The sequence below is a fragment of the Corvus cornix genome, chromosome 1A (assembly GCF_000738735.6).
Source record: "Corvus cornix cornix isolate S_Up_H32 chromosome 1A, ASM73873v5, whole genome shotgun sequence".
Lineage (NCBI taxonomy): Eukaryota > Metazoa > Chordata > Aves > Passeriformes > Corvidae > Corvus > Corvus cornix.
The window spans coordinates 38,472,408-38,497,056 of record NC_047057.1 but is presented as its reverse complement, the minus strand read 5'-3'; the positions used below and the strand labels follow the sequence as shown (position 1 = coordinate 38,497,056).

Genomic DNA, 24,649 nt, shown 5'->3' with positions numbered 1-24,649 from the left:
TTCTGCCACTGTGACAAGAAAAAAAGAAGCGTATTTTACAGTACATTAGTCCTGAAGCTACTAAAAAATACACATCACTACTCAGTTTGCTTTGCTAAAATGTTAGCCAAAAGCTTTCCAGTCCTTCTCCACCAGCTTTGTGTGAAGTAGAGGGAAAAGTAGACAAATACTGGTTTACATTTATTCCTTCTCATCAGAAGTATCCTATAGCAGACAGCCTGGAAACAGAGAAGAGACTAGCATTGTCAGGTAGCCTTAAGCCTCTCAGCCATACGTCAAAAAATATTTCAGAGGCTTTAACTTTCCTTCTTCCTTCTGTAACAGTGTTCTCCATGGAAGTCAGCATGGCAAAACTGTGTTTTTTTCTGGAGAGGCAGGAGGTGTAAATAAGAGAAGATGCTGCATGATGAGGGAACCAGGAAAAAAGAAGGAAAAGAGGCAGCAGATGAAAGAGAGTGAGAAGAACTGGAGATGTAAGTCACAAATTGGTTATAATTTACTTTCAGACCACATGTGACCTCTAATACTTACAAGTCATACATCCTGTCAACATGCTCTGAAATACTGATTCTCAGAGTATTAGACTTATTGGTGTGGTTTGTGAAAATATGTACTGACTGTCATTAATGGCCACCTGTCTGGTGGAAGCAAATACTGCACCTTCTTGGAGAAAGAATCACTGATTATAAATTTGTTTTTCAAAAAGGCAATTTTATGTTCACCTAGCAAAAACAGAGATATTTTATAGCTCACAGTCCTCTACTCCCAGAATGTCAGTACAAGCCCTTTATTTTCTTTGTCTCATAAAATATTTTGGGAAAGCAGGGAATATCAGCACTGCTTTTGCACATCAGGAATTCTCACTGACACTTCAGTCTGCTACTGGCTCCCAACTCTCATGATGACAATGCTGTATGAGTAACAAACTTCCGTAATAGAACATCCTCACAATTTGGGTCTAGTAAGTTAAGTTTGGGAACTGGTGTGGTAAGGCCACACACCAACAATATTTATTTATTTTAGTCCTATGTTGATGTAAGTATATTATAGCTTGTCTTTACCTCTTACGAAAACCAAACCAAAGTAAAATCAACTTTGAAACAGGCATCGAAGTGTCTGCCAATCTATGAAAAGTGATCCATCTTAGGAAACAGGACTGATACAAAATATACTCCTAACACTTTGACTCCCCTGATACTGGGGGAAGATAACAGAGGTCTGCCCAAAGGTACTATCAGTAGCATTGGAGGCAATTCTGTAATTTTGTCTGCAAGGATTAAAGCACTGCTGGGGTCCAGTCAGGGAAAAAATCTTGAACCCTGTGACAGTCTAATGCTGACTTTGAAATGCTTCTCAATGCCACTCAGTGCTGAAAGGAGCAAAAAATTACTGAAGCATCACATTTACTCCCTGATCATTGCTACAGCACTCCAGTACATCCACCAAAGAACTGAACAACTCACTAAACCTCACGGATGACGTAAACCCAGAAGGAAGCTAAACAACATCATCTGCCAGTATCCTGGATCCTTCTCAGGCACAGAAAGTGGCACCATGGTGGCCTGCTTCCCCCCGAGCCAGTAATGCTGGGGAACAGCAGTGGTGACATGCTGATGGAAGGGCTGCTGTACTTTGGGGGAAACATAAAACCAACATCCTCAGCTTTTCTGGTGATGAGAGATCCCCCAGGATTTTCCCTAAAGGATTGTAATGCCTTACAGCCCCATCCAACTCTCATTAAACTAAATGGAAACAACCTCAATCACATCTGTGGAAATCAGATGTTTGCTGAGTTGGCTCAAGTCCCAAGTGAGGTAATTACATTCTTCCAACAGCTTCCATTGGAAAATTTCAGTGTGTGTGTCCCCTTCCCAAATGATCTCAAAGTAGCACTCTACTGATCATTTAAACTAAACAACTGCCCTAAATGCTCTTTTTTGACAACAATGATGAAAATGTGTGCAGTGATAATAAGCCATGTGACAAAAGCGGGTACAACTCTCAGCAAGCAGCCCACTAAAATCAAATGGAAGGTATTACACTGGTATTTATGAAGGTCTGAAAAGAAATTTGTTGCTACCACTATATGTGTGTGTGACACATGCCTCTAAAATACATTACTTGTAGAGTTACAAACTTTTAATAAAATAAATATTTTATATCACAATAACCATAGCAAAAGTAAAATTAATTTACATTAAAGTAAGAACCAATGTAGCAGTTCATCTGGTAAATTACAGGATGCATTAGAAATGTTATTTACAATTTTGATCCTCCAAACCACTTGTGTGTAACAAATTTAATTCAATGCACTATTCAGGAGCTTAAAGGTTAGTACACATTTAAATACTTTACCAGACTAAACCTTTGGAGATTCTAAAATCTGCTGTGTAGCATTTCAATACCTGGACTGAGCCTGCATACCCATGCTACACTTAACGTGGCTCTATCAAATAAGAATGCAAATCTATTGTCTTTTAAGTTATTTACAGGAGTGGCGCAGGTCAGTAAAGAAAAAAGACTTGAGAACAAGAAAAAACTTGTTCACCAATTTGCAGTCATGCTGCACTGCAGGGTTCAGCTAGCTTTGCTATGCCTTTAGGGATTTGGTATCACAAATTATTTTATGTAATGGGGACGTAATTTAGGAGTTTAGTTGGCTGTTTTAAAGAGGATATATTTTCTATCCTTTTCTAATAGGAATTATCAGGATAAATATTTGGTTCAACAGAGTAAAATGATTCTTGTCATTACCATTATGAAATAACAGACAGTTTTCTGGGAAGTAGCAGTGATGTTGGATAGATCTGCTCATTCTGCAGAATCAAAACCCAGCTGTCAGTAGGTTCCTAACAAAAATGGGCTGTTGAAATCCAAGGATGTTGCACAATTTAAAGACTTCAGTTCATGCATTAACTGAATAGAGAAGAGATTGTTGTAATTAGTTTCCCTTTTCCATTTTGCCTGTTCCTGCATACCTATATTGATATCAAGAAGAGCATTGTGCAGGAATATTTTTGTACTACACAATCACTGTTAAATAAATACATGGCTGTTTCAGACTAGCCAAGTCAATGTTGACATCTCTTCATGCTATGTTATCCCTGTTAACACTATGCCCTGAGTTCAGGGAGGATTTTTTTTGTCCATTGGTCCTCTCCACCCATCATCCTATTTCCCATTGTCCTGGCCACCTCATTGTACTAAGACTTGAAACTCATCAATAAATATTTCATGAGGCAAGCAAATTTAGGAATTGGTATTCTGGAACAGTTTCCTATAAAGTGATTACTATCACTGACTTGTAATCTAAAAGGCTATGCTAGGCTGAAATTTATGAATAGCAAGCTTGCCTTATCTTTGTCTGTCTTCCTTCCCTTGCCCATGCTGCAAGTAAATCTGTACCCATGGCACATAACAAACAAACAAACAACTGACTCCAGGGTTGAGACCAGAAATGCCATTTTCCAGCTTACAGCATGTGCTTGATGAAAATTGAGTCCTGAGGTCTTAGGAAACATGATAAAATAGCTGTTTTGGGAGGAAATGCGAGTTTGATACCTAAAGAATAAGCCAAACTGAATGCTGGATTAGCGAATATTTTTCTTGCGCTCATTTTTTCATATGAGTTCTGGCTAGTAGAAAAGTGTTAATAAATACATATGAAACAGTGCAGAAGGAAAATAGAAAATCCACTGAAATCTGATAAGGAAGGAAGGACCATAAAAGTATCTATAAGAAATGTGTACAAGTTATTGAACATTGTTGACTATGTGAAGAATATATTTCCTCTCTAAAAACTGTCTCCAGTTTAAAAAAAAAAAAAAAAAATCTGATGCCTGTCCTAGTACTGGAGGTTTCCTCCCCACTGGGCTTTATGGGTGATGGTCCTGACACAGGCCTAGGGGAAAAAACTTCTTGTATGTAAATGACTTTCAAACCAAGCAGCTCACCAGTTTTCACATACTCCTTCTCCCTTCTCCTTCAAGGAGCTGACACCCCTACTCCACTATGTCAAATAGATGGTTTGTGTGGCTGCTTCACACTGACAATATAGGAGCTGCCAGCAAAGACTCAGGAGTATTGTTCAGGCTGCAACCTAAAATACCTGAGCCTCAGGTCTTCCTGAGACTAAAGGAAACCAAGGGATGAAGCTGGAAAACTTGGATGTGCCTTTCCAACAGGAACAGCTACAAAAGAAACAAGGGATTCACGCTGTCATATTCTGTAACCTTGGTGAAGACATTTGTTTAAGCTCAAGGAGCCTTAAATACCCAGTGTTATTTGCTCATTTTGTCCAAAGGCATTTCACAGCAAAATTCATAGCCTGTCCTTCAGCCAGGCCTCTGGTCCAGTGAGCTCCCTGACTCTTCATCAGATTGTGCATCGACAGAAGAAACTGAAATAATCGCTCTCCAATTGAGAGAAATCAGGTCTCTAAGCCCAGAGAAAGCGTTTTCAGGCTGTGAATCCCTCTGTTAAAAGGGCTTAGCCTATAGGCCTTCCTGGATATCAAAGTATATGGGATCAGTACCAGTGCAGACACCAGTTCTTCCTTCTGGATAAACCTGGGCCTCCTATTTCTGTGTCATTCTGAAGAGGACCAATGCATTTAACTCGGATTTGTATAACTCAGCTTACAGAGTCTGATTCTTAAAAGCTAACTGTAGAAATCCTAATAATTTCTGAAGCTCCTTTTTAAGATGTGGGTTGAAATGCCTTTCCCATCTGAAATGATAAACTTCATCTTCCATTTTGGTGCATCTCACTGTAATAGGAAAACAGTGCCAGCTATAGTACTGAAACATGCCCCCAGATGATATAGGGTCTGTGAGCAAATTAGGGAGCTCTTGCTGAAGTTGGTAATTAAGAGTAGATTCAGACTCTGAAATCTGCACAGGAGTAGGCAGATGGCTTGCTCAGCTGCCAGCTGGAACTCAGCCTTCATGAGGCAGTCATTCAAGTTCAGCACCACAGCTTCTTTCTATGGAGTCAGAGCAAACTCTTCTCATACCAAAATTCTTCTGAATATTTGAGGCCACTTCCAGAGCTCTTACAAGTGGCGTCATGTTCTGGAAGCAGTAGCAATGTTCAGATCTAGAACCATTCAAGAGCTTGCTTGACATAAAAGCCCAGACTAAAAAAGATAAAATGAATGCATGAAAGGATGCTATGTACCTACAGCATTCCTGAGAGCTCCTCTTGGTGGACAGTGTCTTAGTTTTTCACCCACCTTGGCAATATGGCATTGACGACCAGGTATTTTAATTCATATATCAGTAAAGGCATTCTTGTCTCTTTTAAAATTTTTTAAACACTTTAAAAAACACATTAGCCAATGTAAGGAGAGTATTATATATTTACAAACCCTCAGGGAAGGCTTTAGTTTGGACAATTCTTAGCAGCAAACTCACCCAGTTCTAAGCAGAATAGTTAACAATAACAACAAAGAATGACATTCTGTTCTTCAGCCGTGCCAGCTTACAACAATTTCTCAGAATAACAGTGGCATCATCTACTCTTGGTTCTCATAAAACTACAAGAGAGTATCTTCTAGCTTGCCATAGTGCCTAGACACAAGTAGCTGAGGTAAGGATGGAATATAAATCTTAACAGTAATTCCTATATTTTCACTGTGCATTTAAACCATGCTTTTTAAAAGCAAATCTACTAACCACAGTCACAGGTGCCTTCTATCTTTTATGCAGCACATTGCTGAGAATGAAATCTTTAAATGTATTCTCAGTTCTAAGTTCAGAACAATTGTTCCATGAACTCTTATTTTTAAAGCAAGATTACAAACAATTATAACAGATATGTGTAATTCTGTAGGCACTTTATATGCAGGGAAGTTTGAAAAAGGCTAACAAAGACTGTGTTTCTTTTATGCATGTAAACACAATTTTAGTGCACTTTCTCTCACACGAAGTAATGAAATTTTAAGATACATTACCAGAACTGAAAGTAAGCCAGCAACAATGTTCAGTTTTCTGCTTGTAAATTGAATTCTCTACTCAATTTATAAGGTACTGGCACAACTTGACATATCTATAGTGCAATAAAATACCTACCAGAGTAATTGTAACATACAAAATAATAATCACAGTTATATGCTAGAGGAGACTCCTGGGGGTAGCCTGACACCCCTTGTTAAAATGCCATCACCAAGCCAAAGATAGGTGCTCATCCCTGTTTCTGCTATAGATGAATATCATCCCCTTGGCTTTAAAAGTTCATCTGAATGTGTTTTTTTGTTTTCTTATATTTTGTTAAAATGCCTTCAGCATCATGTGTTTTACAGAAGAATTTCTCCTTCCCTTTATTTCAGATTATACAACTCAAAACCAACTGCTGTTTCTGAAAAGGGTGTTCCAGACACATGCAATCAATAATGTATAATTCTGTTTGACACTGAGGTTACCTTCCCAGTGTGCTACTGGCTTAGAGATAGCATTTCCTTTCTGACAGGACAGTGCATTCTCAAGGTGATGCAGAGGAGGACATGGGTTTAGCCTGCAACAGGCTCTCCCTGTGCTGGGGATGGACAGTGGTGCAGCAGCTGCTCTGGTTCAAGGTCTAGGAGCCTGCTCTTCTGATTTCTCCTTTCCTCCTTGGCTTGTCCAAGGAGCCAAGATAACAGCCAGGGTAGGAATAGGGGACTCCTATTCCTACCCTGAGTGTGTCAGATGCATCGGTTCAGTTTGCTTTGATTGGAAGAGATTATTTCCCTGCCCATGGCTGGGGTGTTGGAACTACATGATCTTTAAGGTCCCTTCCAAGCAAAACCATTCAACGATTTTATGTAACCTCCTGGCAAGCATGGGTGCTTGCCAGTGCTTGATCCAGCTACATTCTGCAGCAGCAGCACTTCTAGGTCATGCTAGAGCAGCTTGTACTTCTAACGGCCTGAGGTTCCTCGCTTAGTCCTGCATGAGGATCAAACTGGCAGCTGTCATGAACGCAGAAGTTTAAGAGGACACGTTAAGGGGAGCCTATCAGAAGGCATATGAAAATAATTCATGGATTGTAAAATGTAATAATGTAAAAAAATAAACAAATGCTGCATGACAGAATCAATCATTAAAATGCTGATGGAGTATAATTTGGTTGGATCTCAGACTACATGCTATTCCTTCCAGACAAAGATTTTCATCTGCTTCATGAGGTTTTACTTCCATTCTTCCACCCCTCAGTATCTATTCAGAAATTTGGGATTTAAAAGATTTTTCAGGATTCCTCCTTTAAAGCAGTCAAAATATGCTGGACCCCCAGAAATAATCACAGCATTTTCATGTTATGAGTTTATAAAATAACAGAGTTCAACTGGTTTTGTCTCATGATATTTGTGTCTTCTGGATGTGTGTGGGCAGTATTTTCAAGCTTTTCCCTATCAGCAGGAGATCTAGAAATTTTATTTAACATAAAAAAAAAGGATGAAGTTCTCATCTACACTCTGGGACTGGGGGTTCAGGGAGAAAACAAAGTAACCTGAGATTTGCATTTAAATTGCTATATTTAGAAATAATGGGGCTTTTTCCTCATCTAATATTGTACTGTAATAGCTCTGTCTTTTACTTCTTCTGTGTTCCAAAATAAATCCTTATTTCTGATTTTCCCCACTTCTTCTCCAGTGTAAAGCTGCATGTATTTGCTTGGCATGAGTAGTTGCCAATGATTTGATGACAGGAGGGGAGACAAGAAGACTTAAATTCATGCCTTCCCACTTCCTCCAGAACTGTTCTTTAGACTTCCCTGAACATCAAGAAACTTCTTTATCTTCTCAAAATCTCTCCATACAAATATTCTTTGCCAAGATACATAAATGGAGTTTGCCAATGTCAGACTGTTCCTAAGCTGAGAACTCTGCTTACTGTTTCGATAAATCTATGTGTGTATACATATAAACATATGTATACATAGTCCTCATTTCTACAGGCAGTCAGCTACTACTCAAGATGATCTCTGAAGCAGAAACTAAATTTTTTTTCGGGATAACCTAAGATATTAGGCAATGACTAACACTGGCATGTGCTGTGAAAATTTAAATCATAGCTATTGCTGCAAACTTTATTCTGATTTTGTGGTAGGCCTATTCTATAAATCCACTTTCCAAATCTGAAAGCATTCTATTATCAGCATTTTGCTTCTTTTTTATGAACTTAGAAAAGAATGTGCCCTCTCCTCCCTGTGCCAGTAACACCTGTGCTCCGGGAACCATTAGGAGAAGCCTAATGAATTCATTTTCTGCAAACGATCAAGCTGTCAGGTTATAAAAATTAAGTTTCAGAAAGACCCCAGGAACAAAATTCTCAATTTTCTAATAACACACATAGTCTGGTAATAACTCCTTGATAATCTTGATGCCACATAAGAATGAAAAATTAAGAAATTAACTTTACTGCCATTTATAGAGGGCAATAAGCACTCTTAATACACCTCAGCTGATCAATCAAGAAAGGCGGGAGGGCAAAATAGCAGAGACCAGCAGGGAGAAAGAAATGATGAGATGTGTCTAGGATGACTGCTGAATGCTGAAATTTTTACTTAAATGGCTAAATACATAAATCCAGAATTATTTTATTTGCTAAATTACCCAAATATATCTATATCTTGGTACTCAGCTTACTAAGATATTATTTAGAATTAAATTAGACCTAAGTCTTACAGTTACTTTTACATTTTTACTACAGTTCTCTCTACAGCCTCCAGTCCCATTTTATTTTGACAGTTATTCACTAGGCCAAGGAGAGGGAAATAAAACTTTCTCTGCAAACAGAATGTGAGACAAGTCTGCACAGAACATCAGGTTTTAGCCTGAATTATCACAGAGATTTGAGCTTCTGGTTTGGGGGATTATCAGTCAGTTGTACAAGATGAATCAAATTTAGAGCTTTTGAGCACCAGCTACTGAGGCCAAATGGAGTGGCAAGCCAGCCAAAGATTTCAGAATACAGTTTGTACAGAAATGTAACTTTGCTATCTTACATTGTAATTGTATAAAGAGAGCATTGGAAATATGCAATATCTTCCTATTAAAGAGGCAATAACAGTATCCTGGATTCAATGCAATCAGCTATTGCAGCTTTTCCAGATTTTACCCCAAGCATTAACAGCATATCATTATTCAATCAGATGTATGCTGGAATTTTATTGGATTTTTGCTGTCTTATTTACTGGCAGAATGAGGTCTCCTATTCATACAGGAATGTGTCATTAGAAAACACATCAACATCACTTTGATTTCACAATTATTAAGTAAACTAGTGGTAATTTATGTCAATTTTTATTTGTGTATGGTTAGTATCAGTATCCTGACATTTAAAGTCTCCACCCAAAAGCTGTTGCTGCCATTACCACAGTCTTGCTACAACACACTTACTGTAAATGTATAGCAGATATTTTCCTGGCCTGTAGACAAAGACCCAGATGTAAGAACAATGAGAAGGAAGAAGGAAAGAACTGATATATCTTATAAAATCTTTTAATGCGTTTTGTTTTCAGAAGAATAAATGCTGGTTTATCTGCTCTGTTTTCCCCCTTTTTTTAGGTGTTGCATTTACTATATTTAAAACGTAAAATGTTAAAGCAGAGATGGTACCTTTTTTCACTTTCTGGTAAAGAGATTAAAAAGTCTGCAGACTAAAGATAAATAAGGATTGAAAATATAAGAACCAATTAAGTTAGAGTGACATTTATACACAGTTCAGTTACGGAAAAACAACCGTACTGTGATTATGCAAATCAGCCACTCATAACCAAAATGCAGGGATTTACATAACGGAGAAAAAAATTCCTCACAGTTATGCTTCAGTAACTTACCAGATTCCTGCACTTTAATTGTATGACTCAGTGTAATAAAATTATCCCACTTGCTTTATCCAGAGTGAAATGTATGTTAGGACATCGCCATTCTGAATGGTTTGTATGCTTTTGGAAGCCTGCGTTCTCCTGTCACAAAATGTGGTGGATGTTCTATTTTAAAGAGATACAAATCAAGAAAAAAACTCTGTATTTTCTGCTTGTACCTATGAAAATTTTAACCCGGTTTACGCACTGCATCACTGTTCTTGAAATAATGTATACTGATACAAACAGGTCTTTTCTTTTTCTTGGAACTTTTATTTCCTCCTTCTACTAAATTCATCCTTTTTTTTGGACAAAACAAGACTTCTCTTGTGCATACATCACAGAAGAAAACACCAGTCTAATTTAAATTGTGCAGACCCTATCTTGTAGTTTTGCAAAGTGAACTTTTAATGGGAATCCTAATATTTTTAGTTAGCTAGTATGTCTAGACTATTTAACTTCTGACATATGTGTGTTCTACAAAACAGTCTTTTTAAAAAATGAATCTTCTATTATAAGCCACCTGAAAGGAACAGTATTTATTCAGCTGGATATAGTTTGCTGTACCTTTATCTTTGTTATCATTAATTCCCTGATTAGAATGTTGTCATTTCTTTTTTTTTTTAATATAAACATGACCTGATATTATATAATTTCTAAGATAAAACAGAAAGAGAAGACTACATAAATTAGTCCCTACTATGGCTTGGCCTTTTTAGCACTCAAGCCAAGTTGATTGCAGGTGAGCTTTTTCACAACACTCTATCCTATTATACATCCACTACATCATGACGGCTTATATTCCATCTGCAGACATCTTAGGCAGAGGCAACTAAAACATTTAATTTTTTATCTCTCACATAAGCAAAAGGGCACTGAAAACAAAATCCTCTCGTATTAAGTACTGAGATTTCAAAGCCGTTCCTGTCATGTGGGGATGAACATGAGACCTTTGGAAGTAAAAATGATAAAGCACATGAACTAGAAAACAGGCTTGTCCCTCATCTGTAAAGATTAGAGAACTTGCTGACTACGGCATTCCACTGCCATGTGTAAGACTCAAATCAGGTCTTCAGTTTGAATCTACCAGAGGAAAAACCTGGTCCATTGTCTTGGATGTGTTCTTAAAGACAAGCATCTGTGCTATCCCAACAGGGCCCATGCACCGTATTTCTTCTCTCTCACAGAGCAAGGAATTCCCAGAAAGGCACTATACAAACAATTTGGTTTGTACTAATTTACATTCTGCTCTAAGAGAGATTCTCAAAAAATTTGCAGCCAGCTGTAAGAGGTAAGTCCTGAGAACTTTTCCACCACAATTAAATTTTTCTTGGCAGTAGACTGAAAACACCACACTGACAACTTCCCACTGACATAAACTGAACAACTCATGAGAAAATGCTATAATCTTCCAACATGGAAATGAGGTCTCCTCTGCCCTCCTGCCCCCAGTATTCTGTACACAGCCTAAGAAAACTTGTTTTATGTTTATGTTAGTTTATAAATGAAAAATACATACAGACCTCTGTGTAACGCAGCCCATTCTTGCAGGATTTATTACTGAGGAAAATGGGCAAAAGAGAAGTTATCTGGAATATAAAATGCTCAAAACATGTCAATGGCACGAATTTCATAGCTAGTATTTCAAAAAAGCCCCCACACAAGTCCCTTGCCCCTCTGTAGTACAATGAACATTCAACTTTCTTCTTGAAATGGCAGACCCCCCCAGTACAGCAAAACATTATGTTACATAATTATAGCCACAGCATTTGATAGAGATCCTGGGAAGATCCAATCACATCTGCAGCCTCTATAATAAGAGCAGACAATTGGCATGGGATTTGTGACTACCTTAGTTTCATTTCTCCTCAACAACAATACTGCATGATCTTGGATAAGAGACCAGATTTCTAAGATGGAGGCAATATGTTCTGGTCTCACTGTCAGCATAAGGTACCACATTTTATAAACACTATAATGTATTTCACAATAAGCAAGACTTGCTTTATGGCCTAATATTCTTTTCTAAGTAAGCATTTTCATTATGTAACAGTAGGGGTTTTTTTCTTTCATGAAGAGAAAATAAAAGTTTTAGTCAATTTAACTTGAAAAGATTCTCCAGATTGGACTTTCCACTTGTTTTTGCTGTGGTTTTAAAAAAGCATGCAGCAGGGCATTCCAAGTTTCTCTCTATCTACAGGCCTTTTCCTACACCTACCAACTACTGAGTTCCTCATACTGGAAACCATTTATGCCTTTGTGAAGTTAAAATGAAAGTTTAAAAATAAGAGAGTATCTACATAAAAGTCTCACCTACATTATTTACATAGCATGGTGAAATAAAAATTACAAGACAAATGTTTCAAATTCTGGCTGTTTCTCCCTCAATGTTTTCTCATTTCCCCTCCTTTTTTTTTTACACTTGTATTTTTGTATTTTTATTCTTAGTTTTGTTTTCCCTTGATATCATCAGACAATTTCATTTCAGTATGGTTTGCATGGGACTGCACAAATCACCAAAATAATGGCACGCAAATTTCTTGCCTCTGTAACACCTTAATTCTTGCAAGTGAGAATTTGGAGTGACAGAGCAAAGCTGTTTGCTATCAATTTTGCAAAAACCTCATCTCGTCACATTGCCAAGATCCATTTATAGATAAAAAAAAAGATTAATATTCTAATTTGTTATCTGTCTTTATCAGTCACAGAGCATTTCTTTACACAAAGGATAGCCTTTTAAACTGAAAATTCTTACATATGTTAAAATACTACTCTGAAAATATTTTACATTTACTTATTCTTATGAAGAAAAAATTATTAAAGATTGAATGACTCTCTAATGCCTGCTGTTAAAACACATACACAAACAGACTTCACCTTCATATTTACAAAAATGACAAAATGATCTGCTGGTAGCATTAGGTAATTTTTCTCTCATTAACAAAAAGAATTTTTTCTGTATTATATGAAATGCCATTGACAATACTGAATTAGTTCTACGTGTGATACCAGCATATGTATAGTAAAACATACCAGACAGGTTCAAGAACCCCAGTAAAATCATAAATAACAGTACAAAACTAATGCTTGTATTTTTTTTATGTGAACAAATTGAGGCCTCAAATTTGAGTCAATACTTTTTAGCACAAACCAAAAGAACCCTGCTGACTTTAGTTCTACTAACTTCACAAAAATATACATTTATACTTCTAAGTTTTCTGCATAGGTATGTGAACTTGTGCAAACAGCATCAGTGGCTGATCTACTAGAATAACTGAGTGGGAAAAGCATAGTTACATTCATACATTGCTGATGTATTAGCTATTTTCTTGTGAAAACCTCATTTTCCCATTTCTCTCTGCATCTTCTAATCTCCAAAGATATAAGTCCCCTTGTTTTCTCCATATTTATGAGTTCTTGCCAAATACTACTTCAAGGTAATATGCCCACACACATATGTCATAAACATGAAACCTTAAGTATTACTTATAGGAAACATTTTACTGGCTGGTCCCACAGCCACAGTGATGTTCTCTAGATTCAGTTTTAATGATTCAGCAGTAATTCATCATTAAAAATAGACATAAATTACATATGAGTTGGACTCTCTTTTGCCTACTTCAGTTAATTTTGAGGAACTTACAAAACCAGTTTAATCTTGTGATTTTACCAGCTTTGACTAGAAAACATTCAGTATGCTGTCTAAATAAATGTCAAGGAAGAAAATGTCAAATTAAATCTAGTCTGCCAACAGAAGCTTTTTCATCAATCGAGTTTTACTTACATGGAATTTTGTTCAGTTCATTCATGAACTTCTCTTTTAGCTTAGAAAATGCATCTTCTTTTCCTCCCCCTCCTCCCGGACTGGCTGGCTCGGTGACATTACTTGGAGGGGCTGCTGCTACTGTGGTCGCTGGCGGTGCTGCCAGGGCCTCATGATGACTTTCACTCACCATTTTCACTCCTGGGTAAGCTGCTGGAATAAAAAGAAAAACACAACAAAAAACCAAAAGGTAATATAATTGAAATGTATCTCTCATCAATAAATGAATAAATAGGCAGAATATCACTTGGTTCTCATACTTACTGCGTAAATGTGACTGCATTTTCATATAGTTTCAAGTTCTTCATAAAATATTTATTAGACAAGAGAGTAAAGTCTTTTGCAGGGTTAATTTCAGCCAGAATAATTTTATTGTTTAGAGCACTTTTCCAACGGTTTGCATTTTGGAACCGCTACATTTGAAACCTCAAAATTCCTGTAAAAATCTCATACAGATTTACGTTTTGCTCTTCAATTTGAAAGTATAAGCAAATTGTGTAATAAATGCTCCCTATGTGCAAATTTCAATGTATTTACATATTTATTTTTCTGTGAGAATTACAGTGGTGTGGATCAGGGACAAAGTTTCTATACAGGAAATAAATGAGGTGATAAGGACATAGTACACACTTTTGATTTCCTGTTGAAGTAGTAACTTATTGTTTCCTATTTAAAGCTGTGTATCAAATAGAAATTGATTTGCATGCATTTTTATCTTTACTAAGTGAAGACAATGTTCCTTCCAGTTATTTAGTGTGACACTTGCTAATGACAATATTCTCTTAAATTATTCAGGTATCTTACTGTATTCATGAAAATACAACATCTGTAGGGAGTCTAAATGCAGCCATTTTGAAATATCTATGAGGCTGTCCCAAGCATAATCCCGTATCAGTTTATTTTTGATTTCATGTTGTTTAATGGGCATTTTGGAAAACCTTTATTTGAGCAGTATATTACTGTATTGGGTTTGCATGGCAAAGTGTTGGTAGTGGGGTGGCTACTGGCTGGTGTCTGTGAGAAGCTGCCAGACACTTCCCCCACGTTCTGCAGAGCCAATTCCAGACGGCTCCAGGATGGACTTGCAGCTGACCAAGGCCAAGCCATCGGCAATGGTGGTAGCACCTTTGGGATAACAGATTTAAGAGGGGAAAATACTGCTGCACAGCAGCTACTGGGAGAGAGGAGTGAGAATATGTGAGAGGAACAGCCGGGCTGACACTGAGGTCAGGCCTAAAGGAGGGACAGGAGGTGCTTCAGGTGCCGGAGCAGAGATTCCCCTGCCACCTGTGGAGGACCCCACACTGGAGCAGATGAGTGCCTGAAGGAGGCTGTGACCCCAAAGGAAGTCTGTGCTGGAGCAGGGTCCTGGCAGGACCTGTGGCCCCATGGAGAGAGGAGCTCACACTGAGCAGGTTTGCTGGCAGGACCTGGGACCTCATGGAGTACCCACTCTGGAGCAGTCTGTTCCTGAAGGACTGCATCCTGTAGAAGGGACCATGCTGGGGCAGTTCATGGAGAGCTATACCCCATGAGAAGGACTCAAATTAGAGAAGGTTGTGAAGGACTGTCTCTTTTGGGAGGGATCCCACACTGGAGGCAGAGAAAGAGTGTGAGGAGTCCTCCCTCTGAGGAGGAGGGAGGGCAGAGACAATGTGCGATAGACTGACTACAACCACCATTCCCCATCTCCCCGCACTGTTGAGAAAATCCAGAGTGAAGCTATGCCCTGGAAGAAGGGAGAGGCGAGGGAAGGTGTTTAAAGATTTGGTTTCATTTCTCAATACTCTACTCTGCTTTGATTGGTAATAAATTAAGCCAATTTCCCTAATTCAAGTCTGTTTTGACTGACGGTAATGGGTGAGTGATGTCTTCATGTCCTTATTTTGATCCAGGAGCCTTTGGTTGCATATTCCCTCCACTGTCCAGCTGAGGAGGGGAGGAATAGAGCAGCTTTGGTGGGAACCTGGCACCCAGCCAGGGTCAACCTACCACAGTCACATAGCAAAGAATTTTGGGCCAGTGGGATGAAGGTGAGAAGATATGCACAAAGAAATTTCAGCAACACAGGAAGGCTAGCTGAAATGTTTATCCAGGTTTTGAAAACATTGTTCTGATTTTCTGCTGCATCATAAATATCACTGATCTGAATAACTTCAGAAAACCAGAGGGAGAAAAGGCTTGAGAAAAAGCAAACATTCATTATTGCTCTGATTGTACAATTGCTTGCAGCCCCAAAAGACTTATGGCCTTTAACCTTTACCTGAGAAATTTAAACATCAACATAGGAACAAAAGGCAACACATCAAAATCAAAGGGGCGTAAGAGCACCTGACTGCATAAAATATGATGAATCATGACCTTTCTTGTCTTATGCATTGTTTTCATGGATGTTGCTAAAGAGTGCCCAAATCACTAAATCAAGATAAGAATTGGCCTTTTGTCCTTCAACTTCAGTTCTACAAGTCCACAGTCATGAAAACCTGCAGGTGCAGACCTCACTGCAGCAGAGCAAACCTTTTGAAATCATCCTCACCATTCCTATCATTCAACAGGGGTTTGCACACTGGTATAGTCTGGAATACAAAAGCCATTCCCCAATACTGTCGTATGAGGAAAAAGATTTTAACAGAATAGGGGGTTGGTCTTGTTCTGAAGAAGCAATTTGGTGGATATTTTGTAGCAATTTCATTGATGCAGCAGCGAATAAAGCAGTATTCCCTGCCTGCCCATCACTTCTGTCCTTGCCCTCAAGTCTATAGCCTAATATAAAATCATGTTGATATTGACACAGAATATGTATACAATACAGCTCCATAAATATTTCATAAGCATGTGGTCTTAACTATTTCCCTGTAACAACATGGGAGCAGTTTACTATCAAAAGCAGATGAAAACTGATGGAAAGATTCCAGTTAATATCCATGAACTTTGGCTCAAGCCTGAGATACCTGTGAGTATTTCCCTAATTGCCTCACAAAACAACAATTGGAAAAAACAAGTAGTACATAATTTGGGTAGCATGAAATAACATGCCAGCTACTCCAGACTAAGAGGCTTTTTCCATGTGCTCTGATGAATGCCAAATACTATGAAGCAAAACATGTAGAGTCACAAGCTGTAAACACTAGTGCTGTTTTATGTTATGGCATTTTGTCAGTGACTGTCAGTTAAACCAGAAGGAAAGATGTACGTCATAATTAAATCAAAATTAAATTGCTTAATTATAATATATTGCTTAATTATTTCAGGCCTGGCAGTTGACTTTTATTTTGTAATGGAAGACAAAATTTGCAGTGATGACTTTCAGCTAATTAAAAATTAAGGCAAATGTAATTTATTTGCTTCTAGTTTTGGAACTATATTTTGAAAATATGTTTAAAGAACAAATTTGAAGCATTACACTTTGATTTACTTAAAAGGAGGAAACCCAACAAAACAGATTATTCCTGTGATCTCCAGGAACAACCCTCAGTAGAGTCCTAGTGCAGTTAGAGGTCACTTTGTCTAATGAGGCATGCACAAATGGTTTGAGACTTGCTACAGAACCTTTGACCTTTACATGCCAATGACACAGTCCTGGTATTTCAAAAAGGTGTCGAGGGGCTGAAGAGGAATCTTGACTCAGAAAAAGCTTTCTGCAAAGAGCACATGCCCACTTGCTTGTAACATCTGATGGCTTTTGTACCTCTAAAGCTGCAGCTTTCCACAGTAACGGCATAAACACCATGGTATTAGAGACTGCGGAATACAGAATAATTAGATTTAAATTGGCCTTTTTAAAAAAAGGGGGTTATTTGAATGCCGCAGTGCATCGCTGAAGGTAAAGATCTACAAATCACTTGCAGATTATCTGCCGTGTATGAAATGGTAGTTGCAAGAAAAAATTTCTTCTAAGTTAGAAAACGAAATGTCATACAACTCAACTACAATTTCTAGTTCAATGTTCACTACAATGTTTATCATGCTATGTATGAAACATCACATTTCATGTGCAACATCCAGTCATAAATGAGTACATTTGTAATCATAAATAAAAGTACAATTTAATTTACGTGCTTCTATAAAATGCAGCATAGACTACATTTCCTGAGCATGTCAATTCTTTGGCATACCACTGCCCATTCACTGCCCAGTAGTGCCATATAATCATTGTAAGACATGTGAAACAATGAACAACGAACAAACACATGGATTACTTCGAAGTAATGCTTGTTTCTATTCAGAAGCAGGTATGTGCTGACTGAAAATCCAGTTGAACCCTTGAGGAGACCAGGCATTTAGAGCTTTACTGCTTCCTATGCCAGAATAACTCTGAGAAACATGCATTATCAGCTCAAACTTCTACATAATTTCTACATAATTTCCTCTGAAAATAAAGCAATTGAGTAATACACATATACACTCTGGAGGTTTGTAAGAAGCAAGGGATTTGGTTATGGAGGTACAAAGTATTGGCTGACTGCCTTAGTATGCGCTGGTATGAATCCTGATGGTGAGAGTCCCATTGGAAAGCACCTCTTAAGAAAGCAGTACAGTAGCAACGACTCTTGGGAGAGGAGAGTAAGGAGAAGAGAGGAGTAAAGATGTGCAAAACTTCACACATGGATGAATACAGAGCACTGAATGGATCCTGGAAATCAGAGTTGAAAGAATGTGTTCAAAGGGCAACAGCCTGCAAACATTCTGGCATATGCAAAGTAAGATGTGGACAACTTGAGAAGACTAAACTCATGGGAAATTTTAGGTTTTTTAAAAAATAAACTGAATAGTCAGAAAGTTAATGAGAACCCTGTGGCATTTCCACAGTGATTTACCCAAAAGGGGGATTTTTTCAAATGAGCAAAACTCAAGAACAGGGTATCACCTTCTGGAAAATCATGGGGAGATTTATGATAGCCTTACAAAAAATATGTAAACAATAAAATCACAAAGGGCAGCAAAGCTAATTGCTGTGTTTCTAGGTGGTGAAATTACAGTAGGTGTACCATAGCAGCTGCTAAATGCATAACCTCATAGATATAAAATAGGTGACATTCCTTCTACATGGTGGATTTCAGACAATTTACATTTGCTCATTTCTCCTCTTATCTGCTGAACACAAAACTGCATGCAGTGAGACAGCAAACAGGTCACACATCCAATGCTGACCAAATAATTTCCTCCCAATGAGAAATTTTCTGGAAAGTGTCATTTTACTTTACTGCCTCTCTTCCTTTTTCGCCATACTAAAAATTAAAATTAATGAAATGATTAAAAACATACAAATATAGTGTTGCTATGAGTAGTTGTTTTAAGTTTTCAGAAGTAATTGTCATCATTCATTCAATGTTTGATGCTGCAACTGTAGTAGAGCTAGTGACTCCTCAAGATGTAAACTGGGATCTACACTGTTTAATGGTATTTCCTGGAAGCTTATCTTTTCAGCATACAAAACATGTTCAGCTCAGCAGTTACATCCAATGTAATGGATGAAATGTAATAACAAAACTTATCCAAGAAAGAAGAAAAATCACACAGTTGTGTCCCTTGGTCATTTTTGTTTACAGCTTCTGAGCACTGAAAGAGAAAGCAACTACTAGCTTTCACTGCTGGTATATCCAGGATAAGTATGCAGTATTACCAGAGAAAGGTCTGCACCACATTGAAAATATACCTTATTCCATTAGAGTTTTTTTGATGAAATTAATTCATCAGAAGATGGGATCATTAGTGGAATGTTTAAAGGTATCAACAGTAAATGATCTCTTCCTAGATTTAAGCATTCTGGAATGCTAACAATACATTTTTTACTCATTCATCTTCCTACTAATGAAATATGTTATCTTTCTAGCTTCAGTAAAGGACAGTTATTTTAAAGGACAAGCTCAGAAAAGAGACTTTCTTGACCTTTCATAAAGATGGGTCTGTAAGTACATTTTCAGAAGAATGGAAAGTCATGGTAAAGATGTCATATCAAAACAGCCTTTTCATGACTACCACAAAGGCCTTCAATGCAATCCAGATTTAGTACTGCTTTAGAGAAGGTACATGAAAAGCCAACAGTTCATGGGGAAAAATCTTCTGATGAACAGCCTTGGTGTGGGAATTCAGGGGTCCTCTCTGTGCTTCTACCAAGGCACAAGAAATGTTCCAGCAACACCCCCACCCCTGCCTGCCCCAGAGTGATCCCTACACATCTTTCAGGGGAAAAGAGACACTTCTCCTGCTGCCATTTGTGAAACACGAACCGACACTTTCCAGACACCACCTGTACATCAGCTCTTTAACACTGTTTTCCAATGCTTGCTACCAACACCACAGCAATACTTTCACTGGCTGAATGAACAAGATAAAGCACCTACACCTTTCCCCCAAAGCCCACAGCTAACTTTATTGCTCAGTTTTAGAAACATTTATGCCTGCATGTCCTGGAAAAGGAGTATCACTTGTCCTGGAGCAGGCTGGAGGAGTACAGTGCTGCAGATAGAAAAAGAACCATGAGCTGGTGAGCCAAGAGTGATGGGGACCCCAGTACACAGAGGGGAACACGTCTGAGCCCAAGTTTAAGCAAGTGTGGGGGAAGAACAGCAGTCACATACCAAGTCAGGCAGAAGTGCTGCAACCCCAAAGCAGCAAAGAGAAGGAGAGCTTGGCAGAAATATTTTTTGACAGTCAGCACAAACTTCTAGTTTTGAGGGCCAACAGCAAGGCTGACAGTTACCTACAGCACAGTTTTGGACCAGGCAACAAATCATCTCATTATTAGACATGAGCTCTGTATCAGTCTCCAGAATTTACTCAAAATAGGAACAAATATTTTTAGAAAAACATCTGAAAGACAGTAACTTGATGGCCAAATATAAATTAATTCTCATAAGAAAGTAAAATATTGTCAGATTTCCAGTCTAACATTCACATTGAAAACCTGTTGATTATGAGTTATATCAAAATAATAGCCATCTCTTCTTAGCCTAATTCACTTTTTTAGTAAATCTGATAAACCTAGAAAATATGAAGAATGAGCATAGAATAGTTCACAGTTCTCTCTCATGATAAAAACATTTTATTTAATTGAAATCATTATAATGGACCATTTCATGTCTAAGCGTGTTTCAAAGCTAACCATATAATCTCACAGAAAAAAATCTGTCCATTGTTGGGGACAGCAAACCAACTGCAAATTATTAGGAAGAATATGGACACCGTGAACACCGGAGAAAGAAAAATGCTTCAGTCCACGGCACAAACTGCATGCTTCTCTTTCAGCTGCCTGCTCACCCACCTATTAAATATGGCAGAACTCTTCAAAGTACAAGGCTCTGAAATATCTTACACTACAGTCTGTGGAAAAGAAACTTTGTCTCGAATTTTCAGGAAGCACCAGAGTCTGATATGTAATCTAAGAACAGCTAATCACTATATTTTGCAGCACCAAGCTATGCAAGCTGATATTTTCAGATTCACTCCTTAAGTTGTTGATAAGACCACAATTAATTTAAATGAGAACAGTGAAGTTGACACTATTTTCTTTCCAGCTAAAAGCCGGAATTTTTTGACTGCACCTCAAACTTCTGCTCCTGCAATGCAGAAGAGCACATAGGAGCCAGAGAATTCACAGCAGTTACAGAGAAACAGCTCTGTTTAGGTCACATTGCAAAGTAAGTCAAGAGTGGTGAGTCCCTTACAGATTCACTACATAAATGCTGGACCATGTTCTGAAACCTTTATTTTCCCCTAAGTATATGATATTTCTTAGTCATGTGTTTCTTTTGATATTTAGAGGTAATGGGGAAAGAGAGAGCCCTGTGTCTCTAGGTGTTGATGTTACTGTCATGTTTCAGCAGCAGTGAGGTTACCTGTCAAAGCTGCACAGTATATATAATTTAAACCCTGTCTTTGTCTACTACAGAAATTGCTGCTTTAAAATGTCTGAGGTCCTTGATAATACCTAGTTATTAATAGAAATAAAGGAAAGAAAGAAACTACAGTAATTTCCTCCCACATGATCATTCTGTCATCTTTCACACTTGCATCTCATTTCCTGAAGCTGCAATCTGCATTTCTACTCCCCTGGTATTTACTTCCAAGCTTCCTTTATACAGCAGTGTAAGACAAGAGAATTTATATAAAAAACTAGTGTTCAACTGAATTTAAGCATGAAATTCTAATGCAGTCCACAGAGAGTTCTTGCTGTTCCAGAATCATTTTAGAATAATACTACAAATAATGAAGTCCTTTATATCAATAAATTTTTTGTAGAGTACATTGCATAAAATCAATTTATGTTCCCATATGCGGCTCTTGTCCAATCAATGGCTCTAATAAAGCCTATAAACTAGTGAAGTGACATAGTTTAACTATGACACAGTAAAATTCATAAGGAACAACATAACAGAAATTATAAAATAATACAGAGAAATGTTATTAATATTCTTGCTTTGGCACAGCCTTAAATTCACTATTTCCCATTTGAATTTTCTTTTTATTAGTATTTCTTATATGTCCCAATTTTTTCAGTCAGTAACCATGGGGTTAGCAAAATTAATTAGGTACATGCACTAAGGAACCAAACATGGGGAGCTGAGATGTGCAGTTCAGGGCTACCTCTCAGACTAGTTCAGTCTTGGACTTAGGCTGTGAAATAATTGGCACCTCTGAATGTCATTCTACTCTGACAAGTGACTACATAAAAATGGCACCTTCTTTCTGAAAAGGATCTGCTCTCTACGTATATTCAGTCATATATGCTGAATTCAATGAGCACCACATTTAACTTCACCATAAAGTGTTTTTTCACCATTGCATTTGCAGTATCATAAAGCTACAAGAAAACAGGGAGAATGCAGTGAGGTTGTATTCCTTATTTGCATCATGAATACAATTACAAACTGAACTTCAGAAACCAATTGGTTGTACCTTTGAGAACTTACTACAGATCACACAGTAAGCTCATGACATTTGGGCTACATTACTTGGTGGTAGGTGGGAAAAGGCAACAGCTCAGGCACTTTTTCAGATCCTATGATAAAATTATGTTTATGGCATTTAGAAAAATGTAAATAGTTGGTATTTGGCATTAAAGCTTTAAGATGCATCACCCAAGTGTACTAATGGGAAAATCATCACATGACTGAATTTTATAGAACAAACTTTGCTAATTCTGTATGATCAAGATTCAGACTTTTCAGGTACATTCACTTCTAGTTTTAAAAAATCTCAGTAGGTCATCACACAGATCTCAATCAGACACGTGTAAAGTACCCATGTGTGCACAAATATATCTTTTTCTAAATATATATTATATATATATTCCTCCCAGGTGTGCATTAATTATATGCTACTATTATTGCAAGAAAGCAAACAATGGCAGTTTGAGTCCAAGACTTTTCTTGTAAACAGATGGGGGGGCTGTGGGGAAATACATAATTTTCATAGATTGTGATACTGTGAAAAAGATTTTTCACGGTTTTCTTCAGCAACATCATATGAGTACTGAAATCAGGAACAATGCTGCAAAACCATGAACAAAAGCTGACTGATTGTGACAGGTTTCATTAATTACAGCTACATGAAAATTACTGTGTCTTGAAAGTTACCAATGCAGGAAAGAACATGGGGACACAAGAAGCATCTGCACTTAGATTTGGGGTTTAGGTTAAAGATTTTTTTAAAAAAAATTTATTTGATATTTATGGTTAGTTACTATACATTGGTTTTTAAGACAATCTTATCAGCACATAGAAGTAAAATGGTGAAAATTGAAACTAATTGTACCCATAATGACTGATACTTTTTCCTCCTGTTGAGAATGATGTGCCATCATCCAATAGCCTTCTGCACACAGCAGGAGGGAAAATTAACAATCAATTACATGACATTTAATTTCCAACTTGAAACACTGAGAGAAAGAAAGCAAAAAATCCTAATTTGAGACTAATAACCATGCATTCCCGACAGTGTTTTGGAAAGACATCTTTTAAAAAGATGCCCTTATGCATATCTAAAATTTTTAAATAACTGATAACCTTAAAATGAGGCAGTTTATAAAGTATTAGTGTAAGCACTGATTTCTGGTGTTAGTACAACTACAGCTTTTTCTGCAATTATTTCTTTAGATGATCAGTTTAGTAAGGATCCCAACAACAAGAATGTTGTATCCAGCTCGCACATGAGCAATATGAGAGAACACAACTCCAGAATAAAGATGAGAAAGTAACAAAATAAAAAAGAAAACTACTTGGTTTTGTCATTGCTGTTGAAATACAGTTAAGGATAAATGGTAATTCAGGGATTTTCATAGGTTTAAAACTTCTAGGTTTTTTTTGCACATGGAAATGCTTGGTGTGGTCATACTCCCATCTCTTCTGTAGACCAAAGAAAGCTTGTATGATAAAGCTTTGAATTCCTTTGGACAGATGACAGACTAAGCCTAAGGTTATCTTCACTGAGTGAGCTCCCATCACTTGAGTTTTGTATACCCAGTGTTGCTATCCAAGGGAAGTCATCACTGTCCAGCTTCTGCAAAAAAGGACTTGTATGCCTGTCTTCAGGCATCACCTCTAAGAAGGTGCTGGAGACAGTTGAGAGGAGAAGCAAGATTTATGAGTCACTTCTGTTTTTAGCATACCCTGCTGACTAGACAGCTTCTCACTCAGCATGCTGGCTGCTGAGCAACCCATTTTGAGGTACTCACAGCTTCTGGATATTGCTTTCTCTGAAGCAGTGATAAAGTCCAAAGATGGAAGGAGCATGGGCATATATAAACACAGCACCAGGAATTCTCTAATCAAACCCACAACCTCGATTTGCTCTGCTTTCATAAACAGGATGACAAAAGCAGTCTGATGTCTCTGCCTGATGGTATGGCCCTTCTGCGTCATGAATATTCCCCACGTCCATCTGGAAGCTCAGCAAAGGTTTGAAAGAAACTTGGTGGACTGAGGCCAACTGAGATGCCTGGGCTGAATTCTGAAAGCAGTCCTCCTGAGTGCCTCTTCC

General features: G+C 37.7%; 1 protein-coding gene across 6 annotated transcripts in view; it reads right to left on the bottom strand.

Annotated features, from left to right (window-relative positions):
- The window catches only part of SYT1 (synaptotagmin 1), a 339,414-nt gene that overhangs the window by 110,674 nt on the left and 204,091 nt on the right, over positions 1–24,649 (bottom strand). For 4 of the 6 annotated variants that reach the window (XM_039570748.1, XM_039570747.1, XM_039570745.1 and 1 more), the window contains one exon: positions 13,631–13,822. The exons of 1 other annotated variant lie outside the window; for it this stretch is intronic. In XM_039570748.1, the coding sequence (XP_039426682.1) occupies positions 13,631–13,802 (172 nt within the window). In that variant the 5' untranslated portion in view covers positions 13,803–13,822. The remainder of the gene's footprint in view (positions 1–13,630; positions 13,823–24,649) is intronic. One more of the 6 variants, XM_039570746.1, reaches the window with a different exon arrangement.